Raw genomic sequence first — 18,210 nt, 5'->3', positions numbered from 1 at the left:
GTATGTCCAGAAAACATGGTATTACCATGGTAACATGTACAAAGAACAATACTACTACCATGGTATAGGGGCAAAAACAACATGGTATTACATGCGATAACTTGCAATGAGCCTTTTACAGTGCTGTGGAGGAATTTTGGCCCACTCATCTTTGCAGAATTGTTGTAATTCAGCCACATTGGAGGGTTTGAGCATGAACTGCCTTTTTAAGGTCATGCCACAGCATCTCAATAGGATTCAGGTCAGGACTTTGACTAGGCCACTCCAAAGTCTTCATTTTGTTTTTCTTCAGCCATTCAGAGGTGGACTTGCTGGTGTGTTTTGGATCATTGTCCTGCTGCAGAACCCAAGTTCGCTTCAGCTTGAGGTCACGAACAGATGGCCGGACATTCTCCTTCAGGATTTGTTGGTAGACAGCAGAATTCATGGTTCCATTTATCACAGCAAGTCTTCCAGGTCCTGAAGCAGCAAAACAGCCCCAGACCATCACACTACCACCACCATATTTTACTGTTGGTATGATGTTCTTTTTCTGAAATGCGGTGTTACTTTTACGCCAGATGTAATGGGACACACACCTTCCAAAAAGTTCAACTTTTGTCTCGTCAGTCCACAGAGTATTTTCCCAAAAGTCTTGGGGATCATCAAGATGTTTTCTGGCAAAAATGAGACAAGCCTTAATGTTCTTTTTGCTCAGCAGTGGTTTTCGTCTTGGAACTCTGCCATGCAGGCCATTTTCGCCCAGTCTCTTTCTTATGGTGGAGTCATGAACACTGACCTTAACTGAGGCAAGTGAGGCCTGCAGTTCTTTGGATGTTGTTGTGGGGTCTTTTGTGACCTCTTGGATGAGTCGTCGCTGTGCTCTTAGGGTAATTTTGGTCAGCCGGCCACTCCTGGGAAGGTTCACCACTGTTCCATGTTTTTGCCATTTGTGGATAATGGCTCTCACTGTGGTTCTCTGGAGTCCTAAAGCTTTAGAAATGGCTTTATAACCTTTTCCAGACTGATAGATCTCAATTACTTTCTTTCTCATTTGTTCCTGAATTTCTTTGGATCTCAGCATGATGTCTAGCTTTTGAAGATCTTTTGGTCTACTTCACTTTGTCAGGCAGGTCCTATTTAAGTGATTTCTTGATTGAGAACAGGTGTGGCAGTAATCAGGCCTGGGTGTGGCTAGAGAAATTGAACTCAGGTGTGATAAACCACAGTTAAGTTATGTTTTAACAGGTGGGGCAAACACTTTTTCACACAGGGCCATGTAGGTTTGGATTTTGTTTTCCCTTAATAATAACAACCTTCATTTAAAAACTGCATTTTGTGTTTACTTGTGTTATCTTTGACTAATATTTAAACTTGTTTGATGATCTGAAACATTTAAGTGTGACAAACATGCAAAAAAATAAGAAATCAGGAAGGGGGCAAACACTTTTTCACACCACTGTATATATATACATGTGTGTGTGTGTGTGTGTGTGTGTGTGTGTGTGTGTGTGTGTGTGTGGTGTGTGATATTATCAATGGTAACGTGTCCCAAAAAATAGTAATACCATGAAACATGTAAAAAAAAAAAAAAAAAAAATATATATATATATATATATATATATATATATATATATATATATATATATATATATATATATAATAACAACAACAACAACAACATGGAATTACCATGGTACCATGTCCAGGGACCATAGTAGTACCATGGTACATGAACCAAAAAAAACAATCTTACTATAATACATTTTGTGTACATCTGTCATTAATTTAAGGTGAACGCTGAGCTCCCCCTATCAGTCAGAGCGTTTACCGGCTTCTCGACACACACACACACACACACACACTTATGAATATCTGACTAAAGCTGACGTATGTATAATAATTACTGTCATTGTCAGAGTTCACTCACCAGCCCGTCGATCTGGATCTGTTTGACCTGCGAATCAAGTGAGGTAGACGCTGAAGCTGTTGATTCTTTACGGTGTCCTGTAAATATACACTACCTATCGGGATGAGCTACCAACGCTATAATCGCATAGTTTTAAGGTTAGGGCTTAGTATAGCCTCACACCATATCACACTACATGATAGTTATGCTGGTAGCACATCCTGATAGGTATTATCTGCCTGACAAGATGTGCTACCTAGGTTTTTAACACTTTGCATGCTGTTGTAGTACATACCGACAGGTTCTCCCGTGCCTCCCGATTTGTGCTACCCAAGTTTCAGCTTTTCACATCACTTTTTTTACTGCTAGTAAGCACATCCTGAGCAGGTAGTCCAGATTGTTAGAACAACGGCTTGCCATTGTCAGAAAAAGACCACGGACAGGACCTAAGCACGTGGAAGAAAGGACTTCCACTGTTTGAGCAATGGCGGATTGTCATTGGATTTCAAAATGTTGGCAGTCCGATCCAGTAGTGAAGCATGGGTTGTTTGGATTGGAATGGCGTTCTACCATACTATTAATAATTCTGCATAGCCACATATACTGTAGCAGAAAAAATATGAGTAATATGGTAGTATGCCACTTCAAAAGACATCCAAGCATATTTAAAAGAGATGCAAAACTATGGCTAAGATGGTTCCTAAATCGCATTGTAGGACATTATCTTACATAGTACAGTATGCTCTGCTGTATACTTTAGATTTTGGCAAATATACAGTATATATACACTTCCAAAATAGTGTTAGTATGCTTATTCTCAATGTTGAGTTCACACTTTTCAAGAAGTCAACCTATAAAATAGCTTGCATCTTTTATCTTTGCACATTAAACTGGGATTAGAGAAACTATGTAAAAAAAAAAAAAACACTAAATCATTAAATGGGTTTTACATTTTACTTAAATGGCATTTGTATTCCAAAGCTACTGACACTGAGCCACTATGCCACAAGACGCAACTGTAAATGTACTTGATTTGCACTGTAATAGTCAGATTCAAAATGGGTTCATATGAACTCAATTAACACATAATTCAAGGAAAAACAGTCAAAATATAGGAAAGCGTTGCACTGCAAAGGTTTAAAAATGCATAATAAAAAGTTGAGTAATAATTTATATCAATATGTATTTTTGCACAATAACTAATTAACTTTTAAGTTGAAATGTTTGATCTGAAGTTAAAATGCATCCCTGCCGGTACAATTTCTAAACACAGACCTACAAGTTGTTATCAAGGTATATAACTGTAAATTACAGGAATGTAGGAAACTCTTTTCAATCAATTTGAAAATTTAATCACAAGTGCATACAAATTCCAACTGTATAAAGGAGTTTAACAAACCTTTAATAATCGTAATTGCCATTATAAGAGAGATACAAAACATTGAGCTATTGTCATTAAATCCACTTGGTTTTCCAAAAATAAACCTTTGTCTCTCAATTGTGACATCATTAAAAAGTTAAAATGTACACATATCTAACACTACTACAATGTAAAACGTACTGGGATAAAGCTTAAGGAAAATAAAAAATAGAAGTGTGAAAAATTCCAACAGTCTTGACATTATGAGGTGCAACATGTTCTAGCATAAAACTCCTTACTATGTCCTTACAATGTCTTCATGATCTATTGGGTTTGACTCAAAACCTTAAAATTGGCCCCGAAAAAACAAAAACGGATACAAAAATAAACAAGCAATAGTAGCAAAAAAAAAAAAAAAGAAAAAAAAAGTTAAATACAACTACTAAAAACAAAACAGAGGGTCTGTCGCATCTATAAAATATGGAACCGTGGTCCTGGTGTGGCGACGATGTCACTGTAAGGCTCTGTCTGGTTCAGCTCGATAGCCTGCTGCTTCTTGAGCACCAGGAAACTGTAGAACTTAGCTGCAGCTTGTTTCTTGTTGTTGTTTCTACACAGCTCGAGCAGGCTGATGGACTGAGCACCGGTTTTAGCCACCACACGCTGTTAAAGCACACAAGAAAACAAAGAACCATGCTTTCAATGTCTTTCTCAAGCCATACAAGCACAGATATGGTCAAAACATACTAACAGTAGAGGTGGACCGCATGATTAAAATGTTGGATCACAGTTTGATAACTGAAAGGGTTTTTTGATTTCGCCAACGAGACGGAAAAGACGCATCATAATAAAAATGTTTTAAAGCATACTGTTGATGAAAATATGAGAAAAAAATACTGCCAGACATTATCACATATAAGAAACATCTAGAGAAGCATGTTCATAAAAGATATAATATATGGATTTATCTAATCTAATAATCCAGTATGTTGTGTATTTCCCCGCTTGAGTTGAGGCTGAACACCAGTTAATTAACTCACTCAAATGCATCCTTTTTATACATGAGACTTATCACTATATCAACAATATATATATGCAATATCACAATATACATCTGCACAAACAATGGAGCAAATGAACAAGTGCACTTGAACTAAACACATTCGCACACCGGAGAAGCGAAACGCCGCGTTGCGGCTAAGACACGGCACAGGTATCAAACACACGGCACGTAGATGCGGTTCAGGTGGCAAGACAGTACACACAAAAGTTAACCAAGGATTTTTCCTTCAGTCTCTAAAGCATGAAGTGTTCAGAATACATTTAGCTAACTTCTAAAGAGCAGCTAATACTTAAATATATTTTATTTGCTCTGATTCCAACATTTTGGCTTTGGTACGATACCAGAACTGGTACCTTGGTATCAATACTAAAATTCTTAAGCAACAAATAAATAGCCTCAGATTGCTGTTGAAATCACAGAAAAGGACATTGATAAAAAAAAAACTGCATTAAGTCTTGCAGTAGCAAATTCTGCATTTTCCATTAGAATTTTTCTGGATTCCATGTTTTATGTTTTAATTAAATGTTATAATCAAAACAGTTTTTAAATCAAATACATACATACAATTTTAATAAAATAAAATAATTCATTTAAAAAAATCATTTATTTGTTTTGCTCAAATAAAATGATGCACAGCAGAGCTTCACAGTATAAATGAAAATATTAATGAAATAAATCTGATTACCTTCAGTACTAGGCTGCTACAGCTGAATCAGTGTGCTGCTGATATTCAGTACACTTGTTTTTGTGATAAAGCTTACATGAAATAATTGTAATGATAAAAATTATTATAAATAATAATGTTAATAATAAAACCATTCATTATGAAATTGTTATTAGTAGCAAATATCAATATTGCTACTAATAACAATAATTATATATAATTTTTCACGCATCCAGTTCAAGCTTTTATTTTGGCAGAACTTTTATTACCATGGACATTGGAGATTATTTTTAATAATGTCCACATTCTAAATGAAATGCTGAAAAACTCGCAAGCTGAGATCTCAGAGCTGCACCGGAGGAGTTTGTGCGCGTGTTCACAGCCGCTCATACAATAAACACAATGCATGTTGTGCATCACGTGCGATCTGTTTGTGTATGTGTGTGTAGTAAGACAGAGCACAGCGACACCTCTCGTTGATTCTGAAGCATACAGCACGTGTAGACTGCATATTATTTAATTACATGACATCCTTCCACTGTTTAATGATCACACTTGGCCATATCAAGATCTGAATTTGATTGAGCAAAAAATAGTTATTGATTTCATCTAAAAAAAAATGTCACATCCCGTAAAATTGTTCAGCATCACATTATAGCATGGTACCGAAATTAGCAACACGATTATATCATACCGTTTAAAAGTTTTGTTAGTACCAGTATACCGCACAACCCCAAGTTGTACAATATTTTGTAAGAAGCCTATCTTTTATATGTCTATATGTTTAAATTTAAAAAAAGCTTACCAGTATACATTTTTCTAAATATTTGATTGAAGTTTGGTCTGTTACAGTGACAAACATTTGTCATTTTGCACATTATCAACAAAAAGATATTATTTTCGTTGGCTAAAATGACATGCCATTTAGAGTAAAACCGACTAAAATTAATAAATATGACATGATTACATTTTAAATGTAAAAAATGAACACTGATCAAGTTGCAATGTTACACTGCAACCGAAAACAACTAAACTCCATTTCACGTAAGGCTTGGGTATACTTCATTTTTCTGTGTGCCATTACGTCTCACACACGGTCAAACCACCCAACCCCGACTGACGTTTTTCTCAGAATGCCGCAAATACAAACCTGAAGTCCGTGAAGCATCTGTTGAGTTCTCTTGTTCCATCTCCTCTCCTCTTGGTCCTGGTCTCCTTGTCCCTCCTCCCCCTATCGAATAATTAAAAAAAACAATTGGTCAAAGAAAAATCAAAAACACTGTCAAGGACGCAAGGTCAAAATGGGCCGAAGCATGACTTGTGAATGACAAATCTGACCTCTTCTTCACTGTCTTCCTTGTCCTTCTCCTTGTTCAGGTCATCCAGCAGGTCCAGTTCAGGGACAAGTCTAGAGAGGTTGCCGCTGTCCTCTGGAGGGAGATCCACCTGGGGCATGTCAAGCTGATGGGAGAGGACTGACTGATCCACAGGATGCAAAGTCTGATCCAACATATCCATTTGCTGAAATGACAAACATGCAATTTTAGACACATTGATAAAGGTGTTTAACTGAATTTTTATACAACTTGTCCAGAGATCAAGTAGGTTTTTAACCTAATAGTTTTTTTACTGAAAGTTGTACCTAAAAGTTTCAAAGAGCTCATAAAACTACGGAAACTTTTAGAACTCAAATTCTTCCCCAGTCCAAAAAGGCCATCTTTTAGAAAATGACCAAAATTCTGTTGCTCATTTCATCATGCAATAAGGACATTTCTCAGTCCCTCCAAACTTGTATAATTTTCGCATAAACTGTGAATCTGAGGGTATCCAATCACTTTTCTCTATATTGACAGTGGCAAAATAAGTGCTTGAAGTCAATTCATATCCAACTGCATCATCGCCACAGTAAAAGAGTACTGTCACTTCATGTCATTAACCCTGCGTGTAACCACCAAGAACATTTACCATTACACGAATGTTAAAGTGAAACCGGAACGTTGTGCGTTAACTGTCACTTGTCTGAACTTTTAAACTGCGCGTGAACATCACAGTCAGCTAGCGTGTAATCTTCACGTGCTGCTCTAAATGGTCTGAGGTGAGGGTTGGTAACAGCCTCAATTCATTGAGTGCTCACACAATGCAATGTTTCACCAGAAAATTCAACTCATCATTCATCAAACGTGTTCATGATTGGCATTACTATATCTGCTTAAAAATCCCTCGTTTGGATAGTACGATGTGATTAGAATTTCAAGTGCTCAATGGCAGTTCTCTCAGATAAATCGCAGTTAAAACTAATGATGCAATAAACATGACAATCCTCATATGTGTTTTTAGTTTACATTTTTATTGTAGGTCTACTATTTTAATCTGACAGTTTACTTACATTGTCTGAGGCAGAATATTTTAATATAAAGATAATTAAGCGTCTCCAATTGAACTCATATTAGTAATTCGCAGCAAATTCAGTCATTTTGGCCCACAATAATCAGGAAAAAATGCCATGAAATCCTGGTGGGACTGATTTCTTAAAAGACAGTAGCAAAAAAGGGCCATTTCAATTATAACGGTCAGAGAGAGGCTGATATTTGTTACGATAATAATTGTGAAAAATGAAGGCCCAGTTTGCACCTGATATTAAGCAGCGTTTTCAGCGATCTGATCACAACTGGACAGGCGAGACATCACCGTTTATACCAGGTGTAATTATGGATGTGCGGAACTAATTTCACTGACGTTTAAACAAATTTCTTTTTAGAATCGACTAGTCTAAAAAGAAACCAACTTTCAGAAAACAGTCAAAAAAAAATGTGTTAATGCATCCCATTTAAAATACTTAATCTATTCCAAATCCAACGCTAAATTCAGCTGAAAAGGGCATTTATCTGTAACGTGCTCGCCTTGCATTATCATCATTGTACATTAAATATAGAACATGAATCGCATTCTCCATTAGCGAATACATGTTTATTTATTTGACAATGAATGGTGTAGGACCAATAGAGCAACACTAATAGCCTGTTCTAAATGGAATTCACCAAGTAAAAGTTTTAATATGTTAAGTAACAGTCAGGACATTGTTGAAAATAATTAAAAGGTAAGCCAAATTTATGAGAAAAAAAAAAAAAATGCGCTAAACAGTTGTGCATATTTCACGACGTGCAGTAGCCACTGATCTAATATGACAGCTGTTCTGTAAAGAACGTTAACCAATAACAGCTACGATGTAAAAAAAAAAATTGTTATAGGATAGAAAAAAAATAGGCCTGTGATATAGTCTACAATAAACCCAATGTATTCTACAAATTACATGCACACAGACCTGTTAAGCAATCGGCACCTTGTTGAAAATAGCCTTCTTAATCAGAAGATTTAAAAAATGGCATTTCTTGCCTTGAACAGTAATTTTCTAGGCTACTTAAAAGCATAAATGTTTTGATGAGCAAAATTAACACGTCGACATGGTCTGGTGAAAGACAGGACTTGACTCACTTGAGGCGGCTATCCTGCACTTGAAAAAGCCAGCTCGGCAGGAAAATAACTTACAAGTATGCACAGATTTAAAAAAAGACTCAAATGTTAAAACATCCATAGCTACTTGCAACCCAAAGTTTTGGAAATCTGCTTCACGCACCACCACCGAAGTGATTTCATTGCTATTTTCCCGAGTTTGCTTGTCTAGCAAGAAGACATTTTCCTGCGTGGAGTGTGCGCACCGCAAGTGAGAGAGGGAAGCAGCATGTACAGCCTGAAGTGAAATGAAACTTAGTATCTGCTCCAGAAATCCTCTTTTTTTAAATAATATTTGTATTATTTATATTTAAAATCTGACGGTAATATAAGTGCAGCCTCTGTAAAAAAAAATATAAAGCCAAACATAAATGTGTAAAAATATTAACCGACTAGTAATTCCAGTGTTGACTAACAGCAAAGTTTGGGGCGCGCCTCCCCAAGGGGGCACTAGAGCATGTCAGTGGAGGTGCGGAGAGTGGTAAATCTTTTTATTAAATGTGTGTGTGTGTGTGTATATATATATATATATATATATATATATATATATATCTCAAGAATCTTTGTGAAGATTCTCTGATATTTGTCAAGCCCGCCAATAAAGCAGAAGTGACGTATCAGTCTGTAATTACAATAAAACGGTTTCTGAGACCACCAAATTCGAATTCTTCAGTTTCAGGGGTCAAACCCAAAAGATGACAATATGATGAGCAGTATTTAAGTTTAGGATTTACATGGACAGAATTAGTTGATGCACCACAAACTTTGTGTCGTTTGTCTGGAGATTTTAGCTAACGACAGCATGCGACTTGCTAAACTCCGCAGACACCTTGACAGCATGCTGAGGTAGCGGGAAAACCTCCTGAGTTTTTCCAAAGAAAACTTCAAGCCTTTCAAGGTCAGAAAAAAGCTGTCAGAGAATTTGTCAAATTAAATGTAAAGGCCACTGAAGCTTCATATCACATTGCGCTGTGTATTGCCATGGCGGACAAAGCACATAACATCAGAGAGACATTGATTCTACTGGCAGCCAAAGATATGTGTTCCTTGATGGTAGGAGAGGCAGCGGCTTCTAAGCTTGATTCTATTCCACTCTCTGACAACACAGTGGATCAGGCGCATCTCTGACGTGGCACAGGATGTGAAGGAGCTAGTGTTAGACAGCATCAGGCACAGCCCATTTTTTGCACTCCAGATCGACGAATCCACTGATGTGGCCAGCTGTTAACATATGTGACGTATGTGAAAAACGTGGACATTCAAGCAGAGTCTCTATTCAGTAGTCCTTTGCCTGAACTAGCATTGTTACATTCCATAATTTTCTCCAACATTGTAAAAATTATATACTATAATAAGTCATAATTCAGTTAATAACTTCTGCACTTTTCTTGTTAAACAAATGATAAAAATGATAATGTCAAACACTTGTCTGACAATCTGTTCAGATGTGTTTGTTTGGGGGTGGGGGGCATCGTGTACGTTGTGTCACAAGGGAGGTCCACTGTCTGACTTTGAAAACCCCCAGTTTAGTTGACTAGTCTCGCACATCCCTAGTCGTAATATGCTTCTCTTTTGACCACTTTGGATTTGGTGTTTGGATTGGAGGGGAGGGTGAATTCATGACAACATACATCAATCCCTATATCAGTGTATAACTGCATGACCATAAAGTACAAACAAAAGCTAAAAAAAAAAGCTAAAAAATAAAATGGTGGAGTAGAATACCTGTTTTAACTGAGCTTCAGATGTGTGTGCTTCTCATCTGTGTCACTGCATGTTGATATCAAACACATTCAAATGTTTGTGCATGTACACTTTAACATTTCTGATCAGACGTTTGTTCCTTTTAAAGCCAGCAAAGAACCTCTTGTAAATAACTCTTGCTCTAGCAAATCGATTGATTGACTGGTGAGTAGGTGGTGCTTCGCTGCTGTTCGATTGCATTCAAACAGATGAGAGTTTACACTTCAAGCCCAATGTGGTCACATGCGTTCTCGACCACATTCAACCTCCTCTGAATGTGGTTGAAGTGGACAAATCTCAAAACGTTTACACCTTTCTTTAGCGTTGTCCCGTTTTAAACAGATCACCCAAAACTCATTTAAAAAACCACGAGTAAACAGACTGTTTTAGCCACACACACACACAAAAAAAACATTCCTAGCATTATAAGTGGACATCAGGGTAAAACTAAATAAAAATGTATGATATGGCCCCCTTTTCACTTGATTTCATGGCTGGTGTTTGTTGACTTACAGGCAAAGCTGCATCTTGGTCTTGCGATTTGCGCTTGACTCCACGCTGCCGAGATGGAGGTGGCATCATGGACTCATCCAGAGCAGTTCTGCTGCCCTCCATAGAGGAAGCCTGCAGCATACTGGGCTCTTCCATGATGGTCTGATCTATAGGGCAAAAAATTTACAATTTAGACCTCAGCTTCACTCACTTTCTTTTGTGTAATACAAAAGGAGATGTTAGCTAGAATGTTAGAGGGTGAGTAAAAAAAAAAAAAAAGACAATTTCCTTATTGGATTAATTATCGCTTTAAGGTAGAATGGTCAGGCTTGTGTTGCGACTCACCAATTACATCACTTCTCTGGCCCAACACCTCCTCTCTGGGCACCTCTGGGTTCTCCAGCTCCTTCAGGAAGTCCTCCAGGCTGTCAGCCTCTCCGCCCTTCCTCCTCTTTCTCAGCTCATCAGGCACCAGTGGAGTCAAACAGCGTGTAAACATCTGAAACGGACACATTTCACATCATGCCAAGTAATAAATCCAGGGTAAACACACTTTTTGATAAATGAGTATCCATGACCTTTCCAGTCATTTGTGATAACTGCATGAGGATTTTTAAAAATCATTTGATTCTGACCTAACTGCTAATGATTCAGAACAATTTGTGATTAAGTTCAACCGATTCATTAAAAAGAACCAACTCCCCATGTTCAAAATTTCTCGTGTTCCACAAAAGATATAATACGTGTTTGGAACAACAAGAGAGCAAGTAAATGACAACAGAATAATAATTTTGGGCTGATCTCACTAGATTTTGGAACATCACCATTATTTGAGCCCTCTCCTCTATCACACATGTAAAAAAAAAAAAACATGTCACCTTGAGCAGTCTGCCATTCCAGAGTGGTTGAGCAGGTAATGAGAAGAGCTTCTCCACGCCTCCTGTCTCTTTCCACATCATCAGTTTCTTAGTGGGAGGAGCCAAATCCAGAGTGGTGACGATGTCGGAGTAGTCACTCAGCTGCGCACGGATGGTCTTGCTGTCCAACTCCTTCAGACTGTCCACAATGAGCTTCCTCTTACGTTTAGCCTTAGTCTCTTTCACTGAGGACACATCAGTATTAACTCATCGATTTTCATGCCATGTTTCATAATTCACAATTAATACAGATGTAATGATCGCTGCATTAAGCTGAGGATGTGTGACCATGTGGTGTTGAGCTTGGGAATCATTTTGACCGATTTACTGAAAAAAATGTATGTACAAACTGGAGAACACTATGGCTTGTGATTAAGTTTTATTGTACACTAAACAGCAATATTTAGCCAATGTTTCAGAGCAGAGAATTGGGGGGGGGGGATTATATTCTCTAAAGAAATTTCGATACATTAAGGATGCAACGATGTATCGGCCGCCAATATTTATCTGCCAATTATTGATCATATTAAAACCATCGGCACATAAGTCATAAGCATGACAACACCGATATAAAAAAACTAAAGTGTGATTTATAATTATTCAAATGTATTGCATTGTATAAAGTTTATATAAAAAAAAACACAGCACACACAGATTTCGTTTTGCCCCAGACTCTGTGTTTTGGGCAATGGGGCGGTCATCGATATGGGGAATAAACACATAAAAAATTGGGTTCTCACCAGTGTAATGATCACCAGACAAACTATTTTAAGGGGATGGAGATCGGCTGGAGCACCCTTATTTCAGGAGTGGTGCACGGAGATGGGGAGGGTGGCGGCTTTTGAGGAAGTGTCATTTAGAAGACTGGGTAACTTGGATTTGTTTGTTGGGAAATGGGGCAACTATTTGGAGTTTTTGGAGGGCTCTCGGGGAGGGGCAGTGGAGAGAGAGGTATAGGTATAAATGTGTGTGAGATATATATATATATTTTTATTGTATGAATCAATAAAAAATGTTAAATCACAAAAAAAAAAAGTGAGTGTAATATAAATACCAAAATCAAGGAAAGCCAGAAAATGTGAAGCATGTCAAACAAGGCAATTCCAGTGTTTGACGTTACATTTGCAGTGAAGACACAAAATTTACCTTCTCAGAGAAAGTACTCATTACCAATGTATCAAATCATTTGTATGTATAATCATAAACCCCTACACACAGATTCTAGACATACATATTTCAGTCCACACCAGAACAAATTCAGTTTAAAAAGGGAAATGTGTTTTAAAACACAGTAACTGCATTCAGCGACATGCTCAGACAGCACCCACTAGTGTGTGAGTGCGGTACACAGCTGAGCAGCGGCAATATCAAATTATCATATTACATTAAATTCACAATGTTTGTCAAAATGATCCATTCCCAAATGTTGGCTATAGATGCAGTAAACTTGAAACTTGTCACAGATCGAAGCATTAGTCAGCGATCTATCAGAATCATCATGGTAAAGAGTGGTGGACGTTTGATTTACTTATTGATATCCATGTGATTTGCTATGAAGCATCTGTAACAGTCACGTCCGTAATGCAATATTATGGGTATTTAATACAATAAAAAAACATATCTAAATTAAAGCTGCAAGAAGCGATGAACGGGCCCTCGCACCCTGGTGCACGTTGGGGCTGCTGTGCCAGGGGAATGTCACTCCAATTTTTTTTTTTTAGCATTTTTTAGCACTTAATTGTTAAGAGCGTATCACAGTGTAAAACATGTAATTTCCTGTTGCCAGTAGGTGGCGCTATGACTATAACTAAATATTGGCACGTAGGTGTATTCAGGCCGGGACTGTTATCAAACATGTGAAGTTTGGGGCAAATTGGACATTGTATGTTTGAGTTACAACAACTTCCTGTTTCATGGCTTTGTCAGGCCGCCACAGACACGCCCTTCAACGAAAACTCAAAAGCTTCACAATTTAACATCACCAAGGCCTTTAGATTAAGACTGACTAAATATGGGGCCTGGGTACATCAATACATATTTCACGATATATACAGTTGAATATACAGTTGAAGTCAGAAGTTTACATGCACCTTAGCCAAATACATTTAAACTCAGTTTTTCACAATTCCTGACATTTAATCGTAGAAAACATTCCCTGACTTAGGTCAGTTAGGATCACTACTTTAAGAATGTGATCTGTCAGAATAACAGCAGAGAGAATGATTTATTTCAGCTTTTATTTCTTTCATCACATTCCCAGTGGGTCAGAAGTTTACATACACTTTGTTAGTATTTGGTAGCATTGCCTTTAAATTGTTTAACTTGGGTCAAACATTTTGGGTAGCCTTCCACAAGCTTATCACAATAAGTTGGTGGAATTTTGGCCCATTCCTCCAGACAGAACTAGTGTAACCGAGTCAGGTTTGTAGGCCTCCTTGCTCGCACACGCTTTTTCAGTTCTGCCCACAAATTTTCTATCAGATTGAGGTCAGGGCTTTGTGATGGCCACTCCAATACCTTGACTCACCTAAATACTACCAACAGATCAGATGCAACACACAAGGGGACCAGGTTTTAGATCACTGCTACTCTCCCTTCCGGGATGCTTACAAATCCCTCCTCCGCCCACCTTTTGGCAAATCGGAGCACTCTTCCGTTCTCCGCTTACAGGCAGAAACTAAAATAGAAAGCACCCACCCTAAGAACGATCCAGTGCTGGTCGTACCAATCGAATTCTGTGCCACAGGACTGTTTTGATCACGTGGACTGGGAGATGTTCTGGTCCACCTATGATGACGACATCGAGGTCTACGCTGATACCGTAACGTGTTTCATCAGGAAGTGCATAGATGATATAGTGCCTACCAAAACAATACGGATCTACCCTAACCAGAAACTGTGGATTAATAGCGATGTTCGTGCAGCACTTAATGCGCGGACCTCCGCTTTTAATTCCTGGAACACTGAGGAATATAAACATGCCAGTTATACTCTCCGCAAAACAATCAAAGCAGCCAAACAACAATACAAAAACAAAGTGGAAGCACAGTTCAACACCACTGATGCGAGAAGTACGTGGCAGGGAATTAACAAACACAGACTTCAAAGCAACTAATCACTCAGCTGTGAACACCACTGCCTCTCTTCCAGATGAGCTAAACACATTTTGCGCTCGTTTTGAGGAAAACAACATCTCCATGGAGAGAGCTCCTGTGCCCGACACAGCAGAGGTTAGTTCACTTACTGTCTCTGTTGCGGATGTAACCTGATCTCTCAAACGGGTGAATAATCGCTAAGCTGTGGGTCCAGATGGCATTCCAGGCTGCGCTCTCAGAGCATGCGCGGATCAACTAGCGGGTGTTTTAACTGACATTTTCAAACTCTCCCTGTCTGTGGTTCCTACATGCTTTAAGACATCCACCATTGTGCCCATACCAAAACAGTCAAAGATAATTTGCCTAAATGACTGGCATCCTGTTGCCCTAACTCCACTCATCAGCAAGTGCTTTGAAAAGCTTATCAGAGATAACATCTGCTCTGTACTGCCTGCCTCAATGGACCCACTACAGTTGGCTTACAGAAGCAACCGCTCCACTGATGATGCCATTGCAGTTACAATACACACTGCTCTTTCTCACCTGGAAAAAAGGAACACATATGTGAGAATGCTGTTTGTAGACTACAGCTCAGCATTCAACACCATAGTGCCCTCCAAGCTTTGTGAAACTCTGGGATATGGGCTTGAACAGCTCATCGTGCAGCTGGATCCTGGACTTCCTGTCAGGTAGACGCCAGGTGGTCAGAATGGGCAGGAACATCTCCTCACAACTGACCCGCAACACTGGAGCCCCGCAGGGCTGTGTTCTCAGCCCACTCCTGTATTCCCTGTACACACAAGACTGTGCGACAACACATAGCTCCAGTGCCATTATCAAGTTCGCTGATGATACGACGGTGGTAGGTCTGATCACTGACAATGATGAAACAGTCTATAGAGAGGAGGTGCACATTCTGACATGCTGGTGCCAGGAGCACAACCTCTCCCTCAATGTCAGTAAGACCAAGGAGCATGTGGTGGACTTCAGGAGAAAAGACAGAGAACACAGCCCCATCACCATCAATGGAGCACCGGTGGAGAGAGTCAGCAGCTTCAAGTTCCTCAGTGATGTGGACACCAAGGAACTCACATGGTCCATCCACACTGAAGCCATTGTGAAGGCTCACCAGTGCCTCTTCTTCCTGAGATGGCTGAGGAAGTTTGGAATGAACCACCGCATCCTCACACAGTTCTACACCAGCACTGTAGAGAGCATCCTGACTGGCTGCATCACTGCCTGGTACGGCAACAGCACCGCCCTCAACCGCAAAACCCTGCAAAGGGTGGTGCGAACTACCAGACATATCATCGGAGGTGAGCTTCCCTCCCTCCAGGACATATATACCAGGCGGTGTGTGAAAAAAGCTCAGAGGATCAGAGACTCCAGCCACCCGAGAAATGGGCTGCTCTCACTGCTACCATCAGGCAGGCGGTATCGCAGCGTCAGGACCCACACCAGCCGACTTCATGACAGCTTCTTCCCCCAAGCAATCAGACTTTTGAACTCTTGATCGCTCACAATCAACATATATCAGCACTGCACTTTATTAATCTCAAAGTGGACTGTTATAAATTATATTTCGACTTTCAACTGACAGCCTTACTATACAACCTTACTGCACATTTATCTATATTATTTTTATTGTATACTGTGTATTCCATATTGTGTGTATTGTATACTGTACATTGTATATTATTATTTGTATATTGTGTTGCAAGTAATTATGTGTATATTAGTTTCATAAATTGTGTTATGTAAATCTGATGTTTATTGTAATTTGGTATATGTCTCATCACTGTCATGACTGCTATGTTGCTTGGAACTGCACCCAAGACTTTCACCCACTGTCGCACTTTTATATATGATTGAGTGACAATAAAGTGATTTGATTGATCTGATTTTGACTTTGTTGTCTTTAAGCCATTTTGCCACAACTTTGGAGGTATGCTTGGGGTCATTGTCCATTTGGAAGACCCATTTGTGATAGAGCTTTAACTTCCTGGCTGATGTCTTGAGATGTTGCTTCAATGTATCCACATATTTTTCCTTCCTTATGATGCCATCTATTTTGTGAAGTGCACCAGTCCCTCCTGCAGCAAAGCACCCCCACAACATGACGCTGCCACCCCCAATTTTCACGGTTGGGATGGCGTTCTTCGGCTTGCAAGCCTCACCCTTTTTCCTCCAAACATAACGATGGTCATTATGGCCAAACAGTTCAATTTTTGTTTCATCAGACCAGAGGACATTTCTCCAAATAGTAAGATCTTTGTCCCCATGTGCACTTGCAAACTATAATATGGCGGTTCTGGAGCAGTGGCTTCTTCCTTGCTGAGCAGCCTTTCAGGTTATGTCAATACAGGACTTTTACTGTGGATATAGATACTTGTCTACCTGTTTCCTCCAGCATCTTCACAAGGTCCTTTGCTGTTGTTCTGGGATTGACTTGCACTTTTCGCACCAAACAACGTTCATCACTAGGAGACAGAATGCATCTTGTTCCTGAGCGATATGATGGCTGCATGGTCCCATGGCATTTATACTTGCATACTATTGTTTGTACAGATGAACGTGGTACCTTCAGGCATATGGAAATTGTTCCCAAGGATGAACCAGACTTGTGGAGGTCCACAATTTTTTTCCGATGTCTTGGCTGATTTCTTTTGATTTTCCATGATGTCAAGCAAAGAGGCACTAAGTTTGAAGGTAGGCATTAAAAACATCCACAGGTACACCTCCAATGGACTCCAATTAGCCTATCAGAATCTAATTGGCTATTTGTCTAAAGGCTTGCCATCATTTTCTGAAATTTTCAAGCTGCTTGAAGGCACAGTTAACTTTGTGTATGTAAACTTCTGACCCACTGGAATTGTGATATATCAATTAAAAGTGAAACAATCTGTCTGTAACAATTGTTGGAAAAATTACTTGTGTCATTCACAAAGTAGATGTCCTATACGACTTGCCAAAACTATAGTTTGCTAATATGAAATCTGTGGAATCAATAAAAAATGAGTTTTAATGACTTCAACCTAAGTGTATGTAAACTTCACCACTACACAACTCAAATACCGGTGAAATACTGGAGCAAGTGGATAATCACTGACATTTTTAACCGTATCTGCGCATTATGGAGGGTTGCGTAAAAGAGCGACCTTGGGATTTTAAGAATCAACATCCAGATCTTTCAAATGAATTTCACGATTAAGCAGAAAATCAATATTTTTGCCCAGTCATAGTGCCAAACACGCAACAGTCCCAGCGTGTCCGCAAGAGAAACAGTGAATCCTGCAGGCTCAGTTTTAGTCTCTCCCGCCTCTCATAGAAGTGTCTCTTACTGCACTGAAGGACAGCGCTTGAGTTTGCACTTATTTAGATGACCTGCTTCCTTTTTTATTGAAATGCTGGACATGATATGAATGCACAAATTGTTGAATATATCACGATACACGGATCTAAAGTATCGATACAATAT

The 18,210-nt window shown here is 39.0% G+C and overlaps 1 protein-coding gene across 1 annotated transcript in view; it reads right to left on the bottom strand.

Moving 5' to 3' along the window:
• Positions 1-3,214: 3,214 nt before the first annotated feature.
• The window catches only part of LOC127453116 (double-strand-break repair protein rad21 homolog A-like), a 49,414-nt gene continuing 34,418 nt past the window's right edge, over positions 3,215-18,210 (bottom strand). The window contains exons 9-14 of the mRNA XM_051719236.1: positions 11,599-11,822; positions 11,066-11,219; positions 10,742-10,887; positions 6,314-6,496; positions 6,126-6,206; positions 3,215-3,911 (exon numbers count right to left, since the gene is read on the bottom strand). Coding sequence (XP_051575196.1) covers positions 3,720-3,911; positions 6,126-6,206; positions 6,314-6,496; positions 10,742-10,887; positions 11,066-11,219; positions 11,599-11,822 — 980 coding nt within the window. The 3' untranslated portion in view covers positions 3,215-3,719. The remainder of the gene's footprint in view (positions 3,912-6,125; positions 6,207-6,313; positions 6,497-10,741; positions 10,888-11,065; positions 11,220-11,598; positions 11,823-18,210) is intronic.

The sequence above is a fragment of the Myxocyprinus asiaticus genome, chromosome 15 (genome assembly GCF_019703515.2).
Source record: "Myxocyprinus asiaticus isolate MX2 ecotype Aquarium Trade chromosome 15, UBuf_Myxa_2, whole genome shotgun sequence".
Classification (NCBI taxonomy): domain Eukaryota; kingdom Metazoa; phylum Chordata; class Actinopteri; order Cypriniformes; family Catostomidae; genus Myxocyprinus; species Myxocyprinus asiaticus.
Note: the sequence above shows the minus strand (reverse complement) of the source record. Positions and strands in the feature narration are given on the sequence as shown.